At 33.7% G+C, this 17,869-nt stretch overlaps 1 protein-coding gene across 10 annotated transcripts in view; it reads right to left on the bottom strand.

Annotated features, from left to right (window-relative positions):
- Nucleotides 1-129: 129 nt before the first annotated feature.
- Nucleotides 130-17,869, bottom strand: part of LOC105348914 (tubulin monoglutamylase TTLL4) — a 42,172-nt gene continuing 24,432 nt past the window's right edge. For 7 of the 10 annotated variants that reach the window (XM_066072706.1, XM_066072707.1, XM_011458519.4 and 4 more), the window contains 15 exons: nt 16,343-16,446; nt 15,266-15,526; nt 12,849-12,959; nt 12,531-12,607; nt 11,932-12,126; nt 11,317-11,528; nt 10,838-10,960; nt 10,354-10,452; nt 9,829-9,963; nt 9,267-9,407; nt 8,674-8,785; nt 8,178-8,388; nt 7,954-8,027; nt 7,545-7,642; nt 130-3,400 (listed from right to left, as the gene is read on the bottom strand). In XM_066072706.1, the coding sequence (XP_065928778.1) occupies nt 3,178-3,400; nt 7,545-7,642; nt 7,954-8,027; nt 8,178-8,388; nt 8,674-8,785; nt 9,267-9,407; nt 9,829-9,963; nt 10,354-10,452; nt 10,838-10,960; nt 11,317-11,528; nt 11,932-12,126; nt 12,531-12,607; nt 12,849-12,959; nt 15,266-15,526; nt 16,343-16,446 (2,176 nt within the window). In that variant the 3' untranslated portion in view covers nt 130-3,177. Of the gene's footprint in view, nt 4,940-6,281; nt 6,314-6,869; nt 6,928-7,544; nt 7,643-7,953; nt 8,028-8,177; nt 8,389-8,673; nt 8,786-9,266; nt 9,408-9,828; nt 9,964-10,353; nt 10,453-10,837; nt 10,961-11,316; nt 11,529-11,931; nt 12,127-12,530; nt 12,608-12,848; nt 12,960-15,265; nt 15,527-16,342; nt 16,447-17,869 lie in introns of those variants that run through there. The other 3 variants (XM_066072710.1, XM_066072708.1, XM_066072709.1) reach the window with 3 other exon arrangements.

Below are 17,869 nucleotides of genomic sequence, written 5' to 3' on the forward strand. Positions count from 1 at the left end.
TGAACTTGCTGCAATAAAATGTTCAGAATAGATCTATAGGGAATAAGAATGACCTTTCAAGTTGATTTCTAAGACCTTTTAGTTCCTTGATGGTAAAAATTTTTTAAAGAAAACACAAAACCAATTCAATAATATTTGTAACATTTATTCAACATTGACCAAACTTGGCACTGTGGCCTCTCTAACAATTCTGTTAAATATTTACAACATACTGGAATACCTAGGACATAGCTAATACATGTACTATCACAGTATAAGGATATGTTGTCAAATACCTGTACATACTGAGAAAAAAACTGCTCCTCGAGGAACACAGTTTCATAAAACAGATTTGTATCAACAATTCTGAATACCTCGATCAGTTTTTTAAAACAATTACTGAAGCTGGGAAATGTATTTCAACCATGGCAATATGATTTTTTCTTAAATCAATCAAGATATTTGTTAATTGAAGAAGTATTAAATATTTAAAGTTTTTCAAAATTCTTGATAGCTGATGAAATCATGTTTAGGCATGTATAAATCTTTGGCCATTTACAAGCTAGGGGATGTTAAAACAATTATAACCAAACTAATTACCGGTAATGCTTTTTTATTATATGAATTTTTTTGTAATCTTACATTATCTATTCTATTAATTATTATTTCGTCTTTTACAGATAGTAAATCTTGAAATAAACTGCAGGGGAAAATCAAATTTAATGCTTATCTCTAAAATACATCTAGGCTCTTCATTCATATTTGTTAAAACACTGTCTTTCTAATAATATTGGCTACTGTTTCATAAAACCTAACTTTTTCTATTGAACAGCATAAGTTGATTTTATAAATACTTAAATTTCATTCATTTTTCTAGTAAAACAATTTTTAGCATTTTCATAAAGTACCAGTTCATTTCTATAAAAAAAATCTCAGAATACATATCATATATTACACAAGTCCAATACAAATAAATAAATAAATAATATCTGTTAATCTGAATTTAAAAATCCTAAAGTTTCCGCTTACCTCCCTTAGATTTCCCCATTGGAAGTTCAAATTTTGCATGATTGAAAATGAGACGTTTATTTTAAAATGAGACACTAGGATATAGAAGCATTCTAACTTAAATGACATCGACATCTCTACTACACGTATACACGCAGCTAACAATAAAACACGACAATCTAGCACCAGGGATACTTTCACTTTCTCTTTGATTATGTTGGATGTACAAAATGAATAAGGATGAACTTTAATCATTTGTTCAAAGGCAATACACAGTCACTTAATTTTTAAGGTTTGCATTAAATTTATCATTTATTTAAAAAATAATAATAAAGACAGTCTTTAAGTAACAAAATGTTTAATCTCTTAACTCAAATAAGATATAAGCAATTCCAATTATGTTTCTAAATATTTTTTTTAAAGACTACGAATTTGATTTGTCCAGTTTTCATCGATGATTTATTCATCTACTTTAGAATTGATAAAAATAAATACGTTATTTATAAACCAAACTGTTCTTTTACATAAGTTAAGAATAGTCTAGACTTATAATAACCATCCAGCCTTTTTAAAAACAAATGTTACATTGTTCATCCCTATTCATTCAGTACATGACATCATGATGCATATGTGAATTGTGCTAGGGTATAAATGGAACAAAATTATGATGTGTATATAATCTATTATCACAGATAACTTATGTCCATTATTGTGAACAAGAAATCTACAAGAGTTCAGTTGTATGGGAATTAATTTGTCATTCATAATGACTAAAGGCAAAAAAAGAATATCTTCAGTTTCTCAGGCAGAGAATTTTTTGCTCATTGAAAGATTTGATGTGGAAAATAACTCAGTTTTTATTTTTCTTGGAATTGAAAAATTAAGTTATTCCCCTTTATCAAAATGGCAAAAACAAACCCAATTTTAAAATTGAAAATAGCAATATAATGAATAATATAGCAGCTGGCATTTTATAAAACACCATTATGCCTTGGAAACTAAACATTAATTTTTTAATTTTCTTTGCTAAATTTAATTCCTTTGAGTTCATTAATTTTAAGTGTTTTTGCATCAATTAACATAATTTGCCAATAAATTTCATTTCTTCCATGCATAAACTCAAATCTTTTAAAAGTCCTATAAAACACATAGGTATTAATTTTTGCAATACTTGGCTTTATCATTTGTTATGCCTGCAATAATCAATATATGATATATGATAGTATGTCCATTGGACTAAAAGTTAAAAAAAAAAAACCAGTTTGCCATTGGAATGCAAAGTCAACAATAATGCCAACAACATGAGTTCAAAATATGAGGACAATTTGCTACTGGTGGGTTGTATGGAGAATACAAATGTAATATGTATATATCAAAAGTGTACACACTTAGATCTGAGCTAGGAACATCAAAATCTACACTGGTAACATATAAAGACATTTTGCAATCTTTTGAAGAAAAAAACCCCCACAAGATAGTTTACAGCATGTATATTGATAAGAACTAAAAATGCCACCCCTTGATGAATACCAATTGAAAGTGTTTAACCTGGTAATTATACTTGGTTTTTGGTAGGATATTTCTCCTGCAAACATTTTCTTTTGTGAAGTATACCCACAAATATTCAAAACCAGTATCTTGAAAAAGATGTTTAGCAAAGAATATCTTTTAAAAACCCTCTATAAGCTCTTAGGTAAGCTTAAAATTTCAGTGAAAAAAGACAGACATTACTACACAAACCAATTTAAGAGATTACAAACATGAAAACCGAAATACACAAAAAAATCTTTTATCTAAGCATATACAATGCAGTTGTTGTTTTTAAGCCTAATTTCATTTACTATAACAAGAAATACAGAGAAAAAAAAATTGCATATTTCATCAACTTTTATAACAAGTCTCTCCTGTACACAACCTGAGGCTTAAACATCAAAACTTCCAAATATACCCACACATAATACATGTATATACCAGTGCTTAACTCAAGTTTAGAAAAACCACACTGAAAACTTGTTGCTGGCTTAACATATAACAGTAAGGTGTTTTACAGCTAATTCAAACAAGTTTCCGTAACTACAACCTTCATGAATTCAATCCCTTAATCTGTTCCGATTTTCAATCCTTGAGGTAATTAATTCAAAATTCAACAGCCCAAAAACAAATTTGGCAAACCTCGGAAAATATGACTCTTCATTTAATTTTCCTTTTGGAGAAGGCCTGTATAAAATGGAACAGATTCCGCAGTTTAATGAGGGGCGTTCGCCAATGTGAGGAAGCCATCTTGCACAAGTTGTTCTTTTTTTCGTTGGTTGCATCGTCTTCATCATCATCAGAAGGATCTGCGTCCAGACAACTCAGAGACAAATCGGAATCCGAGTCCAGCAAGGTCACACTTTCTGTCGACTCATCGAAACTGAAATGTCAGGCAGTTGATAAAAGAATACAAAGTCACTCTATGAACCTCATCAACGAAATTTGATTATTTTCTGCCCATTTTTTAAAAAAATGTTTCTGAAATTCAACCCTTTTTCAAGAAACTGTTGATTTTTGTTTCTGGTATTGTCAAATTCTAAATTCAGTTTTGCGGGATGTTTTCCAATCCAATTAATTAGCTTTTTGAGTAATTACCAAATTAACAAACAAAAGTAAAAAAAAAAAAAAAAAAACCTTGTGTTGGAATCAAGCGTCATCTATCTACTGCTACTTTGTTGGGGGAGAGGAATAAGTTATGAACAACACACATAACATGCACAAAGTCAGCACACCCCATGCAGCTGTCAGTTATTGCTGTGAATTCTTGCATGCTCGTCTCGTAAGCGAAAATGCTGCCTGGTCGGATCAAGGTCCCCAGGATAATTTGGCACAAAATTTAAAACAGGCGGCAAAAAGTTCTTAACAACCCTGGACAATTTGAGACATAAGGTGAGGCACTTGGTAAGAAATATATATCGATAAATAAAACCCTGGACAAATCCACAACTGTTCATTCATACACCCTGAATAATGCATTTTCCCTGTGTATACATGTTAATGGAATGTGTTTTTTGTTTCCTGAAAGAATCTTGCTTAGTAACAACATAATTCTTCTCAAGCTCACATTAAATAAGTCATACATAACAAACTAGTATTCCACAAACTTCTTCCTGAACTAAAAATGACTACGAACTTGTCGGAAATCTTATCACAGACTGAAGATTAGCACTCGCAATGAATGAGTATGAATTGGCTTTGCGAATCTGATGACTGAATACATCTGAGGCACACATGTTGAAATCCTAAGGCAAAGCGGTGACATAGCACTATATGCTGTCTGCGATACAAAATGATGAACAATGTATTTGAACAAGGGGTAACAAAATCCTTTCATTTAAATCTTTTGATGTTGATGGAAACATCTGTTCCAACTCCAAATTTTGAACCAAAAAAACCGTAGCTGGCTTAAGTCTGGAAGAATTTCTCTGAAATCTGGATTCAATTCTTCTGGTCCCTCTAAATCTAAGCTTGCTAGCTGGAATCCAGACTGGGGTAAAAAAAACTTAGTTTGGCTCCAGATTAAAAGAATTTCTCTGAAGTCTGTAGATGTAAACGTTTCTTCTTCCTGTTTGCCTGGGCCCGCCTTACAGCGTCCAAACTAGCATCAGCGGAATGTCGCACCAGAGGCTTGAGGGCATGTCTCTGATATCGCGTGGAGTTGAACATGGGCATGCTTCCATTAAAGAGCTCTTTCAGGGGAGGTAAGCGGACCGCCAGTCATCTGGAGGATGAGGCGGCAGATTTGTTGACAGTCTGTGAGGAGGGGGTGGGTGAGGGGGCAGAGACAAGAGATGAGGAGGCGGAGCTACACTGTGATATCGTGCGCGCGGTCCCTGAGTGGTGGGCGTGGCTAGCATGTGGTACTGGTGCCTTGGGTGGTTTTTTGCCCATTTTAGGCAGACCTGAAGATGTGGATTGACTGTGGAGAAACAAAAAACATTCAGACTAAACGAGACAAACAAAAAAATGGAGAAACAGAACTGAAATCATACAGCATGCACTGCCCCCAGTATTTTATCCTTACTTTCCATCTAGATCATTATGAAATATTATGTCTACAGAATATATATGATTTTAGTGTTTGTCATAATGAAGTTACTTTGTTATTATCTATTATTGGCTTATTGCTACGTTAGATTTTATGATTAAAAAATCCTTTAATTTCTAAAAAGTAGAAATCCATCATCATAAAAAGTGTATACAGTATATATGATACTAATATGCCCAAAAGGAAAGTACTTTTACTTCTACATAGAGAATTCCAATCAGATATACATTAGCTTTATGATTTTATATTTTATTATAAATTTGATCAAGGCAGAACAGTGAAAAGTGAGGATAACCAACAAGAAGCTGTGAATGCACAAGTGTCAATCAACTCAGAAAATCAAATCTTTGGGTTATACTGTTTGAATAGATCCACTGGTAATTCTATCTGTAAGCATAGTGGTCAACAAAATATTAAACCAATCAAATCCATCTAAAAATTCTCTAATTTTAAAATTGATTTTTCTTCCTATAGATATATATTCTTATTTCGTAAGGGAAAAAATCTACTGTTTGACCTTAATAAGAGTTTTAAATTTGATTTTTTTTTAAACAGAGCTCTTTCTTTCCAGGAGGTTAAAATGGTCTTAAAAATAGTTAAGACCATCCAGCTTAAAAAGCTTACACACTAAAAGATGATCGGATTAATATCCTAAACCTAATAATTTAAAAGATAACTTTTTCCACAGAGAGTACATTAAATCTTTTTCATTAGTGTAGAAACCCTGTAGTTCTAAAGAGGAAAAATATAACTTCACTGAATCAGAACTTTATGCTATTAACAATTTCGTATCTGTGCCTACAAAGTATTCTATGTGACTGTACAAATGGATCTATACAAAACAGTATACTAGATCTACAAATACATGAATAATATATATCATATAAACAATAAAACTTTGTGCATATAAGTGCAAAAACTGCACGCATCCAATGTGAAAGTGCAGGACCGTACAACTTGTTTAATTATACACTGTGTAAACTTGTGTAGATTAAATGGTGTTGAATCAACTATAATAATCAGTGTTGTAGATATATTAAATTTTTTTTCAGGCTACATTGATTAGTTTGTGTATCATTAGTTCAGATTTACAATTTTTCTATTTGAACATGTATCTAAATACGACTAAAAAGTTAATAAAAGTACGGAAAAATATATATGTACACCAGAAGGGAAAAACATGAGAAAAATCTTTATAATACGTGTTTCATACTTGGTAAATTTTAAGGCAGGAAATTTCTTGGTCTAAAAGGCAAAACATTTTAAAGAATTAATGCTTAAACTGTTATTAGGAATTGAAGTTATGCCTGGATACAATACCAGGAAATTATGATTATCATGTAAAAATCAATATTAATTTTGTGTTTGAATTAGTTTGCTTGTTGTTGATTTGTTAATTTCAGCACAGTGACTTCCATCATGTTTGTGAACAGTTCACACACTATCAAATGTGACATGTTCACACCAAAAAATCATGTTTATGTTTTGGAACTGTTCACAAAATAAATTGTAGCATGTTCACAGCAAGATATGTTCATGGTTGCAAACTGATCACCAAATAAATTGTGACAAATTCACCAATTAAATGGTGACATGTTCATGTTGAGATTGAATGGTGACATATTCATGTTCAGACTGCATGGTGACATGTTCAGATCACATGGTGACATGTTCATGTTCAGACTGCATAAAGAAATGTTCATATTTGTTTCATGGTGACATGTTCTTGTTCAGACTGCATGGTGACATATTCATGTTTCATGGTGACAGGTTCATGTTCAGACTGCATTGTGACCTGTTCACTCTGTGGTGCCACTTACATCATTTTATACAAAGGGATCAAACTGCATGCCACTGTCCTACATACACACACACAACAATCCATTACAGTACATTGTTTCTACATATTATATCTACAAGGTTATAGGGACTGGTTGTTAATTGGTTGCTGCAGGGAGGTGTTAGTGTTCCTTTCATATTGAAGGACATGCTGGTATACAATGCAATTACACCATGTGTTATTTTCTGATTAATTATCATTTATAAAATAAATGTGATCAGATTTTAAATTAATTCATTCCAAAATTTAACATTCAAATATTTTTTTATCAGTTTTGCCTGATTTTATCATACACTCCAAACAAATTTCATAATGATTTATATATTGAAATCACAGAGATTTTAAAATATGGAATGAAAACTGTTTATAGCCCACAGATCTAGGAACTGGGTGCATAACTTAAGCTCTTCACTGGTGTTGAGGACTAGATTTTTCTCTCTCTCCTCTCTCTCTCTCTCTCTCTCTCTCTCTCTCTCTCTCTCTCTCTCTCTCTCTCTCTCTCTTATGGAAGATAACCCCTAATTACATGTGCCTCACAGTATTTACATTATCTCAATATTTTTTTTGAGTAACAAGGTTTACTTTATAACCTTCTTTTTCCATTTATTAAATCAAGGGAGAGAACCCCCTAGTTACCTGTGTTTCATGGCGCTCTCTTTGTCCTGGTGTTTATTAGGAGCACTGTGGGTGCGGTTATCACCGCGGTGACTCAGTAAACCGTTGGGAGGGCACCACTGTCAAAGAAAACATCTCACTCATGTAAATCAACGTTCACACACAAACAGCTATAAAAATTAATCTTTTATTTTTCCTGGCCTAAACATTTATAATGTTGCAGACAGGTATTTAACTTTCTTATTGCAAAATTTTCAATATGGCATAATGTAACTCAATTTACATTTCTTTGAACTGAAATATTGAGTTATTTGCCTTATCAGTATTGCCAAAACTAATAAATTTATTTCAGCATGAACTGCTTGAGTGATGGCACCTGAGAAAATAATGTCATATTCATCATTTAATTTCAAAATGAGGGAACCGTTACCTGATGATTTTGATCTTCTGTTGGATTTTGTAGATTTATTCCTTCATCACAAAATTGTTCCAACAATGCAATTCCTAAATATGAAAAAAAAAATTATTTAAACATTGGTATTCTAAAACAACGTTTTTCCCCATTGGTTAAAACTAATCAACTGATCCCCTTATTTGGTACAATCACAACAATAATTGATCCCAATATATGATTGGTCCCATTTGACCCCTGACCTTTCTGCTCCATCCTATTGAACCGCTGCACCCACTGGCTGACCAGTAGATTGTAGTAGCGGGGGGCCTCCATGTAGCGCAGGTAGCGGTGGGAGGAGGGGGTTGGGAACACTCGCTGGAACGACCCCTTACGACTGTCCTCGTCTATACACTCCGTCAGGACTCGGATGTCGTCCGGCGTCAGGACGTCTAAGATAGTCTGTAAGACTTGCTGCAATTGGATAAAAGTAGGCCATGTCAAATAAATTACTTGTACACAGGGCCACTTATAATAATTAATATAATATGATATAAATTGCATATCAAATAAAGTACACAGGGCCACCTTTACAAAATAAATGTAGGGTAAATCAAATAAATTACTTGTACATAGGGCATCCAAACTTTTTCTAACATGCAATATGAGTATTTTTGGGGGGGGTTAAATTCATTTGTTTTCCATTCTATTTCCTTTTTAATTGTATAAAATTCTGAACAAGAAAAAATATAAACAAACCTCGTCTTGGTGTCGTTGGCAGTAGTAGGCATGTTTGGCCCGCTCGTCTGGGGCGAGGATACTGGTGAACAACCTCTTGTCCATACACACATCATTGGGGGGATAGTAGGAACTGAAAGAGAAAGATTAATGCACTGTGTGAAATAGAGGATTGTAATGGCCGGAGCGAAAGATGAAAAGGAAGCACTGTGCAGGAACAAAATGAATATATCAAGTGGAAGGATCTAAGGCCAAAAATAGGTAAACTTAAATTCTTTCGGCAAAAATTTAAAAATATAAAATGAGGTTGGCAAGTATCTTTTTTAAATTGAAAGATTTGTAAAGGAAATAATGTATTTTGACCCAGAGTCATCCCCCTTTTTATTATGGCAATAAATTTATTCCATTTTGTTCAGTCGTTTATGAAATTTTAAATTTTTTGTCTGTAAATATTTGGTTTACATTACTAAAGAAAGAACATTGTCAGAAGATACCAGCTGTATAAATAAAATCTTCATGGCTAAGAAAACACTGGCAATTTAAAGAATTTCAAATGTTTTTCCATGAAAAAAAAAAAAACATCAGTGACTTTTGAAGAGAGAAGAGAGGCCTACCTGAATTCTGTAGCACTAGGAGCGACCGAGTTACTGTGAAGTACATCAGCCTTGTCAGGTATACGGAACCCCGCTATGTTCATCAGATCACGGATCATCTGACCCTTGATGTTGATGTCAAGCTGGGAGTTGGAATGCAAACTGAAAACATGGGAAAAATTACGGTAAATGATCAATTACATGTACTTGTCCATCCAAAGTAGGTATTTTTACTGAATGTACCAGGCCTAGGAACACAAAACTACTGTTTGATACATTTTTCATAAAAATTATTCAATTAAACGTTGATATCTCGAACACTGATATCTTGATTACAATGGATATGACGAAGTGATTTGTAAGTCCCAACCACTTATCTTTAAAGTATTTTACTCTCAATATCTCAAATACTCCGATATCTCGGAAGTTTTTAAACAGTCCCATCTAGTACGTGATAACAAAGTTTGACTGTACTACACTGCACTATTATAAATTTATTGGATATAGGAAATGACATAGATAAAAATTGAATGTTCACCCTTAGCACTTATCCTTAAACTTAATGTGAAGACAGCTGACGTACCTGGGTGATATGTTGACCTCCAGAATCCACGGCTTCAAGTTCTCGTCCAATAGGACATCGAATCCAAACAGTTCGTGGACACAGTACCTGCTGCGACAGTTGGACTTAATCATACTGTTGATGGGTGACTCGGCACTGGAATAAAACAATAAATCATTAGCCCAAAACAAAATTAATGTTTAATTTGTTGGGTCAAAAATATGACATCATAATATTTTTTATTTTTTGGCAAAAATTGAAAGGGGGAATAACTGAACGCTCATTTCAAACTAAAAATTGGAAAATTAGTGGATTTTTCATTTCAATATTTATATCAAATTAATGGAAAATTGAGATATTTCTACCTTTCAATGTAGAAAGTAATTAAATCAATGCAGCAGCAATTGACCTGATGCAGCTTACAACTTAAAGTGGTTAACATATTTGATATCAGTTAACAAAAGAACAGTTTCACAAAATCACAGAGACTTTCTTTAGCTTTCTACAGACTTTAATAAAATCAGACCTAGATGTTGTGAAACTCACCAGACAATTGTTTTGACAACCAGATCCTTGATATTCTCCCACACCTGGGTCGTGTTGACTCCCTGTCGCTTCATGTAGTTCCACAGAGCTTTCAGACCCCTGCAAACACAGAAATAATCACATGCATGCATTGAAATCACAGGGCCCCTTACCTCTCAACAAATACAGAGCTAATATGTATATATTGAAATCACAGAGCTTTCAGCTCCCTATTTGTACATCTACACATATTGAATCTCATATCCCTGTATTAATCACTAATCAGCTTACAAATACATGTGTGTATCCTGGGAAAAAAAGCATGTCTAAAAATGCATATTTATAAAAGGTGCTCACTTTAAAATAGCATTTTGTTGCAAAGTGAAGTTTCAATGTAAAGGAATAACAGTGATAATATTTATTCATTTATGTATACCTAAGTTATGAAAACATATGATTTCAACCTATCAGGAAGTCGAATTTATGATAATGACCTTGACCTTACCATTTGTGTCCTTGACACAGAGCCTCGTCCCCATTGGACTGGTACTCTGAATTCTTCTTGTTCACGCTGTAGTTCGTCAGGTGCATAAACTTGTTGTTGACATTCTTCATAGCCGTCGAATACCTGAAAAATACACAAATTGTACTGAATTAGGTAAAAGTTCAAAATTACATGAAAAAACATTTATGTGACAAAAATTACAAATGCTACTAGCTAAAGACCAATTCCTGCAAAGCACCTCCTATTCTTGCCACCACTGAATTTTTCCTGTCATGTTTTCATGTTTCATTGCACAATAATGAAAACAAGCTTTTACTTGTTGAGAACAGTTTGCAAGCTGGTACACTTATTACTAAATGTACTTCAGTAATAGCTTCATCATGCATGCATGCACAGTAGATTGAAAGTATGTTTCACCAAAGAAATATTTTAGATTTGAATTGAAAGCTAAGAGAGGTACTTCATGGTTTTTAACATACTTCATGGAGGCAAATCTTGCAAGTCCATCCTCAAAAATATATATCCTGAGTGGGTCGTAACTGCTGACGTACACATAAATACGCATGTCAAACTTGCTGTCGTTGATGAGGTACGGACGACCTAGATACTTCTGGACAATGACTGGTCGTTTCCGGGGGATCTGTGTCCATTTGTTGATGACCTTGATTCCAATCCCTCTGGCAGAAGCAGGCTAAAATTAACAGAAAACCTTCTCATCTCACTGATTCAATGGAAACTTATGAATATGACAAAAGGAAAACCCCTATCTCAGTTTTCTAAAATTGATTTTTTTGTCATAACATTGAAAGCAAGAGTTGTTTCCCTCAGTGACAATAGAAATGTTCATCCAATAGCAACATAGAATTATAAATTCATAACATCCTTCCCAAAGAAATCAGTTAAATTAACTACATTTTTTAACAGTAGCAAAATAATTCTGTGCACTGTTATCTTAAATGAATTCAAGAAATATAATCTGTGAGTGATTTCTATGTACTAAGCGTTTGCATCGGGTATATTCTCAACAAACATCATTTTCATTGTTGGAATCGTGTTTTATTCTTCATTAATTTCATAGGGTCAGATTCCCTCACCGGTTTCACAATCCACTTCTGTTTGGGTCCTCCATCTTCCCATGCACGTTTCAGCAGTTTCAGGTCGGACGGGAGAACAAAGGTTTGCGGGAAGAACCCAAACTCTTTCTTTCCATTCTGGACTTGAAGCTTGGAGAGGTTTCTCCATAGTCGGTCCTTTCTACCTATTTGGAAGGATCCCGGAAAATGATTGAGCTAAAATGAGAAAATTTGTGCACATTAAAATATTTTAAAGCTCAGAAACATTCAGTTGTATACTGTTCAACATAAATATCAAGTTGTTTTTGCATTGGTGAATTTTTGACAAAATAAACGTGAAAAAAAGAAACAGTTCTAAGACCAGTACTATCGCGTTATAATTTTATTTTTTCTTAGTCTAAGATAACTTTATGAAAATATTAGTGCTTGATATTCAAAAATCCATTTTTTGCTGAAGGCTTGGGTTACCACATACACTATAATACTAGAGGAATCCATAATGCAGTTGTGTACAAGTACTAACAACTGTTTTTTCCTGCCCTTGTGTTTAGAATAATGATAATTTAGAGCAAACTGAAGATGTTCTCAACTTTGTTCTTAGGGTATAACAGTGAGTTTACCTTTTGATATTCTCTGATTGATTTGAATCCCTGAGATTTCATGTGTTTACCCCAGCATCCCAACCAGTCATGGTTTCCTATGGAGAAAAATATCGAAATGTCTTCAAATGGTCAATACAATGTATTTGCTTTATGACAGCATAAAAGTATTTATCTTTTCCAATAAGAGTAAGAGATAGAGTTTGGATGGTTACTTAGAGAGACAGAATCATACAGAGAGAGAGAGAGAAAGAGAGAGAGAGACAGAGACAGACAGACACAGAGACATAGACAGAGAAACAGAGAGAGAGAAACAGAGAGAGAGAGAGAAAGACTTACGTTTTGTGATCCTGAAGTGGGACCTAGCCAGTGTATGTTTGACAATGTTCGGAGTGATAGGGCTCATCCTCCACTTGAGAAGTTTGCGTAAATCCCATGGCAGCTGTTCAACTGAAAAAGAAAAAAAAACATGTCCATCTGTTGAAATAAATAAATAGTGTCAAAGAAACTGTTCATTAAGTTAATAAAAATATATTAGGGGGTTAGAAACAGTACATCAACTTTGTGAAATAATGGTTAAGATGAGATGGATGTTATATATAGCCTTGACCTTGGACTTACAAAACTTGTTCAAGGTCACTGTACACCATTTTGTCTATAGGCCTTGTTTGTGTGAATGATATGCCAGATTGGGTTTTTGGGAGAACAAAATAATATATATTTTGGATAGATGATGTATAATGAACAGACAGATGGACAAACTGATAACTTGAGAGAATATGCACTCACAAAAAGGAACCTTAATAAACAAATTGAATTACCAAATATTGTAATGAGAAATGAATTTCATCCAAATTTCACATGCCGTCTTTCATCGTAGGCCATTGGGGATTCCTGTACATATATGTACAAATAGTGTTCCAGTTTCACCATTAGGGCCTTCCAATAAATCATATTCTTTCGTATTACACCAATGAGGCAATTCATCTTCATGCAGAATTGCAGATCCTTATAATTATTATTAAGGATCTTGGAGAAAATTTTCCATCTGCTTACATTTCATAAATTGATGTCAGAATAAAAGGGGAGTGCTTTATCATAATAACTTGCCCAACATCTCCATTGTACAGAAAATTTTCCATTTGAAGCATTGACGTGTGCTTTAATGCATTGTGGCAATACATCGAGTTACCAACACACAAAAGAGGTTTGGGAAATTCTGACTTTCAAGTGTAAAGAAATCAATTATTTGTATTAATTTGATTAAGCTAATTCATTGGACATAACATGAAACATTTTGTACATTTTGAAGCCGCTTGTAAAACGTGACTAAATGCTTTCAGTAATTTTCTGAATCAATACCATAGTTTGCAAAATATCATGATTTTGATGTTTTATTCTTTATTCATTTCATAGGAGAGGCAAACAACTAAAATCCATTGGCAACAAATGCCAACATACATACTCTTCTACATTCTCTTCTTTTCTTGTTAAATTACAACCACTTTACCAGTTTTCGAATATATCATTAAAATCAAAAAGACAAATCAACTAGAAAAAGAAAGGATAAAAAAAAACCGGCAATTGATTTTCTGATTACTGAAAAAAGGGCGCATTTCAAGAAAGAAGAAAACACCGAAAAAAATCTGGTCAATTATATGCAATCTCATTGTTTGGACCCAGCATCAATTCTATTACATCTTTACTTGGGCTTTTTATCTGGGCTAAATTAGGCCTTTGAATCTCGGGAGTAATTGCAATGCATACTGGCAAGCCGCAAAATCAATCTCCACTAAAATAGAATTAATGAATATCTGCCCATTTTTCTTCCTTTTTTTTTTCTTGGACTACAAGACAACTCAACCCCCCAACCCACTTTTTTTTTTGGTTAATTTTGTTGTCAATCCCTTTCCCTTGTAAAGCGCCAAAAGAAAAACCAAATCAAATCTCCATGGAAACCAAATGACTCGATAAAAACATGCCAAAGAAAAGCTAGCTAATTGAAATGTTACATCCTGCCGATAAGAAAGAGAAGGGGAAAAAAATACAGAGGGGGGGACATTAATTGATCTCTTCTGAGCTCCACAGCTGCCGCGCCAGACTTCATCTTTTGGCTGTAAAGCAATTAACGCTGGTTTTTTCCCTATCACTATGCTGTTGTTCTCTTGTTTGCCCTGACTTTCAGGGCACACCGAAACACAAGATTTTAATCACATAATCCGACGTAAATAGAGTTTTATTGCGAGACCCTACCCTAATTCACATGATCTGGGTGACTAAAGTTCTTTTCCCTTTGGGAAACTTCATTCAATTTTTAGTACGCCTACATCTTTTATGTGTATGTTAAAGGTTCTATGGAGAGGGGTAAAATAGTACATATTTTATATCATATCACAACTTTTTTGCTGGAGTTTCTCTTTCTAGGGCAAACTGTCTGCTCTTAGAGACACCGGTTCCTACTATGTATCATTCTTTGCCATTATTCAGTCAAAACCACCACATACACTTTTCTCAACATTTACCAATGAAATATGCCCCATTTGGAAAAAAAAAAACAAAACATCACCCAGATAACATTTCTATGAAACGTAGACAAATTTCACATAAAAAACATTTTCATGTTTTCTAAACATGAAATTAATGATAAGTTTTTATGTTATGCTAGATCAAGCATGAGCTCCCAAATGCCTAAAATCATTGCATAAAAAGTGCAACTCCAACATTTTTTTTTTTTTGGCAAATTTTTTTGCGCTTACTTTTGAATCCCTCTGTTTCAAAGTGAATTGTAGGCGGGATGTTTGGGAACAAGCTCTGGGTGAGAGGTGGACGAACGGCAGGTTTGGCAGGAACAGCTGTAGCAGGTCGTAGAGTTCTCGGTCGAACTTCGTCGTCACTGGGCGTGGCCACCTGTCTGACCGCTGTTACAGGTCTGGTTGCGCTGGCCGACTTCGCACGTGAGCGAGCAGATGACGACCGTCGTGACAGACTGCTGGTAATGGAGTACCCATCCGACTCACCTACAGCAGAACAAAAAACACATGTGTATGTACAAAACATATTAAAAACTCATAAACTGTGGTTTCATCAATATTCGATGAATTACATGTAATTTTCATGGATTTTGGCTGTTGAGTTGATCCCTAAAATTAATGTTCATTGAAGTGCATTTTTTGTTAACACATTGTATTGACAGAAAATTGATGCCAACAAATATTGTTAAAACCACAGAAGACAGCTTTTGGAATACATATTTAGTTTGAGCAAGGACAAGAAATTACATTTACCTTTAAATGTTTTTCATTCAGTAAAATAATCATGCAATTATAATACAATTGTTATCATGAATCATCTAAATTCTTGGGCTAATTTATTGGAATTTACAGTCTTTTAAGGGGTAAAATAATACAGTTATAATAATGAAATTTCTTGTTCCTCATGCTTCACTACATATTTTTTCTGCACATCAAGAATCCACAACACATCCATATTCTCCGATTTTTTTCATCATTTTTTTATGCAATTTAATGATAAGGAGGCTTTACCATCTGATCTTATCCCAGATATGAAGAACTACAATGTACCAGGTATACATTTTTTTCAATTTTCTCCCTTAATTGTTTTTTCGCACAAGATACAGTTGAACTTTGATATCTCGCACACTGATATCTCGAAAACAATAGATATGTCGAAGTGATTTATGAGTCCCAACCACATATTTTTTAAGTATTTTACCCTCAATATCTTGAATACTCAGATATCTCAAAGTTTTTAAACACTCCCATCTAGTTCGAGATAATAAAGTTTGGCTGTATATAACAACAAAAGTTCTCTACCATCTGATCCTTCGATGCAGTCCTCGTCCAGGTTGTCGATTCCGTCATCATCGTCGTCTAAATCGTCGTTCAATGACGCCTCCCCGTCACCTGGCTGTCGTTCTCTAAAATTAGAAATCATTGAATTAATTAAAGATTAATTTTTTATTTGTATGAACATGATTTTGGCATTGATACATTTTGCAAGTAACCATTTTTCTTCCTTTTAACATTAGCTGTGTAAGAACATGTATATCATGTAATCTCTATACACATACTTACATATATTGTACTCATAAAAACATATGCTGGAATTTTGAAGTGTGTACATATATACATAATTGTTGTATACATATCAATTTTCAACAAATCAGCACAGGTTTGATTCAGTGCATTTAAGAATGAATACACGAATGTATTCATACAAATCTAAATGCATGACAATTTGCGATTTACATGTTTTGATTTAATTGAAATAAGCAAAACTAACTCCTTTCTGTCAAAAACTCATGCATTTTTGGCAATTTTCTTCTTTTTTGGTCACTTGACCGATTATACCTAGAACACAACACTACCAATTTAGATTAATTTGATGTCACTGCGCACAAGCAAAGCAAAAGCATGACAGCACATGCATACATCAAAGTCTTGCAAAAGCTTGGCAAGAGCCGATTAACCTGAGTATTGATCATAATTAAGTCATTTACCAATAAACATGATAAATAGTTTTCCCTCTAGGAATTGCTCTAATACAATTTGCTGGAGTTTTTTTTTTCAGTTATGTGCTATTATTTCCCCCTTGATGAATGCTGACATTGCTGACATGCAATTACTGTCTCATTCATTTCCCTGGAATGAGAATTTTTTTTCTCCATTTTATCCTTTTTTCCCAGAGTGATGGAGGAACTCTTCTAAGAAAAAAACCCCTTCCTACTTTCAACAAACGGTCGGTATTTATAACCACTGCACTCGGACGCCTTTCTTCAAGTCACTAAAATTAATCGCCCCTAATTACACGATAGCGGATTATTTACACTTTTCTAGTACCACTAGAAAATCGTGATAAATACGCAGGTTTCTAAAAGCGTGTATCCAACGTTAAACATGTCGTGCGTGGCTTTAACACACTTTGAAAAGAGAAGTTAAATATTGACAAACTGTCTCATATTGAGCCATAAATAAACTCCAGAAATCAGCCCACAGAAGGCAAAGTCAACAGCGGGCTGTGACTTATTCTGACTTGTATTCCCTATCTGGATAAACCTTATCTTTATGCTTAAAACTGTCAGTCACTGAATAGGTATCAAAGTCTATGTAAGCTATTAGTTTTCTTTAATTAAATATTTTCTCAATCAGAATAGTTATTGGTACATAAAATGATGTAAAGAAGTTACAGATTACTAACTAAAACATAATTTTCCTGGCTTTTAGTTAGTGCATTATTTGTTCAAAATTCATCCTGCTATTTAATTTTAGAGTGTACAATTCATCAACAAGATATCTAGCTATTTCATGTGAGTGTTGTTTGTATTCCTCTTCAGCATATTT

The sequence above is a fragment of the Magallana gigas genome, chromosome 10, assembly GCF_963853765.1.
Source record: "Magallana gigas chromosome 10, xbMagGiga1.1, whole genome shotgun sequence".
NCBI lineage: Eukaryota > Metazoa > Mollusca > Bivalvia > Ostreida > Ostreidae > Magallana > Magallana gigas.